This window comes from Impatiens glandulifera, chromosome 1 (genome assembly GCF_907164915.1).
Source record: "Impatiens glandulifera chromosome 1, dImpGla2.1, whole genome shotgun sequence".
In the NCBI taxonomy this organism is placed as follows: domain Eukaryota; kingdom Viridiplantae; phylum Streptophyta; class Magnoliopsida; order Ericales; family Balsaminaceae; genus Impatiens; species Impatiens glandulifera.
In genome coordinates, this window is record NC_061862.1 from 106,755,574 (window position 1) to 106,761,878 (window position 6,305).

Sequence of the window (6,305 nt, forward strand, 5' to 3'; positions counted from 1 at the left end):
AGTCCATATGTATGTAATATTGTTTTAATTAATACTTCTAATGAAATTAACTTTATCCTTATTCCTTAATTATATATATATATATATATATATATATATATATTGATTATTTAATTGTATATTAATTTTTTTAAAACAACTTCATATAATATATATTTTTTTATTTCCTTAGTCTTTAATATTTATCTCTTAAAATAAATAATAAGTTTCTATAATATATAATAATATATTAATACTTATTTTAGAGATAATTATTGAATTTAATTAATCAATTAAAATTTGAACAATTTTGTAACCATAATTTATGAATATATAATATATATTTATATATATAATTAATTTCTTAATTAATTATAATTACTAAATTCCATAAATATATATTGTATATAATATTTATTTATATAATTATTTATTTAAATAATAATTATATGATAAATTCTTTAGTTACTAATTAATATATTTATCTCACTTTTGTTTTATATATATTATTTAATCTTATTGGTTATATATATTATTTAATTATTAATTTGATAAATCTCATGCTCTAACTGTAACATAAGAAAAATTGAATTTCTATTGGTTCATTTCCTTATATTACATTTAGAGAATAATTGAGAAAGATTAACATTTCTTTAATCATAATTCTAGAACAAAACATGTTAATCTTCTTGAATGAATATGTAAAATCGTTTAAATATTTCATGTTATGTAAAATCGTTTAAATATTTGATATCATGCTCTTTTATTTTAATCTAATCCAAAAGTTTATATCAACTTATACATCCAATTAATGTTGTTATTTCTAATTCATTAATCCATTATATTATTATCAGTTCTAGCTAGCCAAATAAGATAAGAACGTATAAAAAGTGTCGGTTTATGTTCTTAAAAAAAATTATAAGCTTAAATCTCAATAGATCGACATAGAGAAGACTCTAATACCACTTTTTAGAATCTTTAATCTAAATCTATATTATATAGTTCTATAATCTTACTACTCTATGTTAATAAACTAAGATAATCTTTAGTTGCGGAATCATTCATAAATTTGAAATAAAGAACGGTTAATTAAGTCGTTTTTTGATATTCTTCGGATTTTCTCTCGATCTTGAATCTCATAATTCTGAATCTGGATATGAATCAGAATTTCTGAGTATAAACATACCTCTCTACATTTTGTCTTATTAAAGAAACATAATAGGTATACTATTTATATGAGTTAGGGACCTAGCCTAGAGACGAATGCACATTAGGGCTGAGGTGGGCTTAAGCCCACCCCAAGCTCATCCTATTTTTTTATATATATTTATTTGTTTATTGATAGGAGCTCAGTAGTGGTCAGGCCAAGCAATAAGTATACATAAATTCATACATTAAAGAGAGAAACTCACACAGACACCCTGTAATTTACAAATTCTTTTTTATTTTTGTTATTTTTTATTCATTTTCTCCTTTCTCTAAATATATATATCAACTTATTAAATTAAATATTTATATTTAAATTCTTAATTGAAGTAAAGTTGAGATTTTGAAGGTTTGAAGAAATTATAAAGTTATTATTTGAGATATTTTTATAATTAGATTAAGATGAAATTTAAAATAAATTGTATAAACAAATTATATTTTTTATATATAGATGATGTTTTAGGTTGTCATAAATATTTTTATTTTTTTTAAAAATCTATTTGTATTTGAGACAAATAAGATTACTTTTATCTCATAATCTCTATTGTTATTAGTTATAAATACATATTAAAGACTCTACCATTAAAGAGCAACCCACTTAGTCTCTTGGTTTTCATATTCCATCTACTAAGTGTATTTAAAACTTTTACATATTCTAACCTTTTAGTTTTCCTTTATTTTTGTATAAATTCATATTCTTGTAATTGTAATAACACACAGAAACACATTCTTAATCTACAACAAGTTCTTGTTTACTTATCTTTTCTAACTTGGTATCAGAGCCATTATTCGGTTTTAACAAACCTCTGTATCCATGGCCTCTTCTTCATCTTCTTCCGCTTCAACCACTCATCTCTTCCACAATCTCACATCCATTAAACTCGATCACAAAAACTTTCTTATTTGGAAATCTCAAATCTTACCTACCCTTAAAGGTTTTGGTCTTTATCCATTTGTTACTGGAACTAATTCTGCCCCTGAAGCTTTTCTCCAAGTCGATGCTGCTGACGGATCTAGTGTCCTCACTCCAAATCCTGCTTTTACCATCTGGGAGGAGCAAGATCAGAGAATCCTTTCATGGCTTCTCTCCACCCTTTCAGAATCCATCCTAGTCCAAGTGGTTGGTGAATCATGCACTACATCTAAAGCCCTTTGGTCTGCTTTAGAACGCACATTCGCCTCTCAATCTCAAGCTCGTCTAATGCAGCTTCGTCTTCAACTTCAGACGGTAAAGAAGGGCTCACTCTCGATGGCCGAATATTTACAGAAAATAAAATCAATCATCGATAGTCTCGCTGGTGTTGGAAAAAACATATCTCAACAAGATTTCATCATTTATGCTTTGGGAGGACTCGGTCCTGAATACGAATCTCTCACTGTAGCGGTAACCACTCGCACTGACCCCATCGCCATCGAAGACCTCCAAGGAATGCTTCTTACACATGAGATTCATCTTGAATCACTCCACTCTAACTCTCCAACTGCTAATCTTGCATTTGGATCGAGAGGGATTTCAAAACCATCCCACTTCCAACGATCGCGATGTTCGGTCTCCTCTCCGAGTGATTATAGTGCAGAAAATGAAACTGTCAATAGATTGAGCTCCCAGAATTCTAATGGATATCAAATAAATGGGTCTTCAAGTTCATCTAAATTTTCACACTCCGACCGGGCTTCTACTATCGGGTTAGGGGGTCCTTCTACTAATGGGCCTTCTATTTTGGGTCGTGGGCCTCGGGGCCCAATAGAAATAAAATACAATGTCAATTGTGTGGTCGTTTTGGTCATGCGGCTAATGTTTGTCGATCGGGTCTGTTTTGTAATATTTGCAATTACAGGTCATTCGATTGAAACTTGCCGACGTCGTCAGAATCAAAATTCAACGACACACTCTGCTATGATGGCTACACCTTCTTCTGTTTATGACTCGGCTTGGTATCCCGACTCTGGTGCTACTGACCATCTCACGACGAACCTTGACAATCTTAGCATCTCAACTCCATATAATGGTACAGAAACTATTAAAATGAGAGACGGTAACCCTCTTCCTATTTCTAATATTGGGCAATCATTCATTCTATGTTCCAATAAAAACCTTCATCTACGTAATATATTGCATGTCCCATTAATAACCAAAAATCTTCTAAGTGTTTCCAAATTTTCTGCCGATAATAATATCTTTTTTGAATTTCATCCAAATTATTGTATTGTCAAGGATCAGGTCACGAAGAGGGAACTCCTTCGCGGCACACTTAAAAATGGGCTATATCGCCTAAACTCAATCGTCAACCCTCCGCCCACTCATCAAGTTCTTATTGGAACTCGTTCATCTGCCAACTCTTGGCATCATCGTCTTGGACACCCTTCATTATCAATATCAACTTTTATTATGTCTTCTTTTCATTTACCTATTATTGGCAACAATAAATTAAGTTTGTGTGAATCTTGTCAATATGGAAAAGCACACAAAATTCCTTTTCCTATTTCTCAATCTCGTTGTAAGTCTCCATTAGAATTAATACATTCTAACGTTTGGGGTCCTGCTCCTCTTTTCTCTACTAACGGTTTTCGATATTTTGTCCATTTTATCGATGACTACAGCCGCTTTACTTGGCTATATCCTATCTATAGAAAATATGATGTCTTGCCAACTTTTATTAAATTTAAGACACTTGTTGAAAATCAATTCAACACATCTATCAAAACTCTACAATCTGATTGGGGAGGCGAATATAGAAGTCTGAAATCTTATCTTGAAACTCATGGCATCCAACACCGTCTATCATGCCCTCATACAAGTGAACAAAATGGTGTTGCTGAACGCAAGATTCGCCACCTTACAGAAATGGGCCTCACTCTTCTTGCTCATGCTTCTATGCCCCTATCTTATTGGGATGATGCGTTTCTGACAAGTATGTATCTCATTAATCGTCTTCCTTCAAATGGTAAGCCTCGTCAATCCCCCTTTGAAATTCTTTTTAATTGTCCTCCTAATTATCTATTCCTTAAAACTTTTGGATGTTCTTGTTTTCCGCTCACTCGATCATATAACTCTCATAAAATTGATTTTCGAACACTAAAATGTATTTTTCTTGGCTATAGTCCAAATCACAAAGGCTATCGTTGTCTACACATTCCTTCCGGCAGAATATATATCTCTCGTCACGTCACTTTTGATGAACAAACATTTCCATATAAAAGTACATTATCAAAATATACCAATCTTTCTACACCACCAGTCTCTCCAATATCGCACCTTCCTTTTTTGCCACATTCATCACCACCAATCTCCCCAATTTTAACATCACAAATCCCTGTAGTACCATCTTCTCCAAAATCCCAACACTCATCATCATCATCAAACTCCAACCATCCATCTTCACCAATCAACTCGCCAACATCAAACTCCTATCAACCATCATCATCAACCAACTCATCTTCAATCAACCCTCTTACTCCCACACGTGGACTTACCACCGTTATACATGCTCCTGAATGTTCCTCTCATCATATGATCACACATGCCAAAACTCGTGCCCTTCACAATGCTAACATTGCCACCATCTCCACCTCTCCACCCACATGTTTCTCCACCGCCAATAAAGATACTAAATGGCGTTCTGCCATGGCAAATGAGTTTAACACTCTAATTCAAAACAAGACGTGGTCTCTTATTCCTCGATCCTCGCAGAATATCGTGGGTTGAAATGGGTTTTCAAAATCAAACAAAGAGCCGATGGTTCCATTGAACGTCATAAGGCTTGTTTAGTTGCAAAGGGATTTCATCAACAATAAGGCATTGACTATCTTGAAACATTCAGCCTAGTTGTCAAACATACTACCATCCGAACCATCATCTCACTTGCCGTCACTCGGCAATGGCCTATTCATCAACTCGATGTTAGTAATGCATTTTTACATGGAACTCTACACGATGAAGTTTTTATGTCTCAATCGCCTGGGTTCACTCATCCTGATTATCCTAATCATGTGTGCAAACTTCACAAAGAACTCTATGGACTCAAACAAGCTCCCCGTGAATGGTATACTACCTTGAAATCTGCTCTTCTTTCCATTGGTTTTCAAGAATCCAAAAATGATTCTTCTTTATTCATGTACCACTCTCCACAAATTACATCGTTATTTCTTGTGTACGTGGATGATATTATATTCACTAGTAACTCTTCCTCTCACATCTCCTCAATCATCTCTCAACTTAACCACATTTTCCCTCTTAAAGATTTAGGTCCACTACACTATTTTCTTGGGATTGAAGCTCATCGATCTACCTCCGGCATTTTTCTCTCTCAATCAAAATATATCAATGAAATTCTTATCCGAGCCAATATTAGTGACTCAAAACCTCTTAATACTCCAATCTCTTATGGGTCATCTTTATCTCGCCATGATGGTGATACTCTTCCTGAACCATTTTTGTATCGCAGCATTGTTGGTGCTCTCCAATATTTGACGCATACTCGACCTGAACTAGCATTTGCTGTCAATCGTGCATGCCAATTCATGCAGTCTCCTACCACCACTCATTGGTCTGCAGTAAAAAGAATACTCCGCTACCTTCGTCATACTCCTCATCATGGACTTCTCATTCGTCCATCATCTTCTCTCGATATATGTACCTTTTCTGACTCCGACTGGGCTGGTTGTCCGGACGATCGTCGCTCCACAACTGGCTACTGCATATTTCTTGGTGACAATCTTATTTCTTGGAATTCAAAGAAACAACAAGTTGTTGCTCGGTCTAGTACTGAGTCTGAGTATCGAGCTCTAGCTCATGCCACTGCTGAACTCATCTAGCTCCAATCCTTGCTATGTGAACTTTGCATCTCCCCACTTCAACCTCCCACTCTATGGTGTGACAACATCGGTGCTGCATTTCTGTCGGCCAATCCAGTTTTTCATGCTCGTACGAAACATATAGAGATTGATTTTCACTTCGTTCGCGAACGTGTTGCTCAGAAATCTCTTTACATCCGATACATACCTACTGATGATCAAATTGCCGACATCCTCACCAAAGGACTTACGTCAAACCGATTTGCTTTATTGCGTAACAAACTCACAGGGTGTGCCTCCCCGTTTCGTTTGAGGGAAGGTATTAA

The 6,305-nt window shown here is 34.4% G+C and overlaps 1 protein-coding gene across 1 annotated transcript; it reads left to right on the forward strand.

The window, feature by feature from the left end:
- The first annotated feature begins 1,999 nt into the window (after positions 1 to 1,999).
- Positions 2,000 to 6,000, forward strand: LOC124939569. The gene is made up of 4 exons (XM_047480034.1): positions 2,000 to 3,221; positions 3,699 to 4,130; positions 4,425 to 4,851; positions 5,007 to 6,000. Exons 1-4 carry the CDS (start codon positions 2,000 to 2,002, stop codon positions 5,998 to 6,000), a joined length of 3,075 nt encoding a protein of 1,024 aa, XP_047335990.1.
- Positions 6,001 to 6,305: the final 305 nt, after the last annotated feature.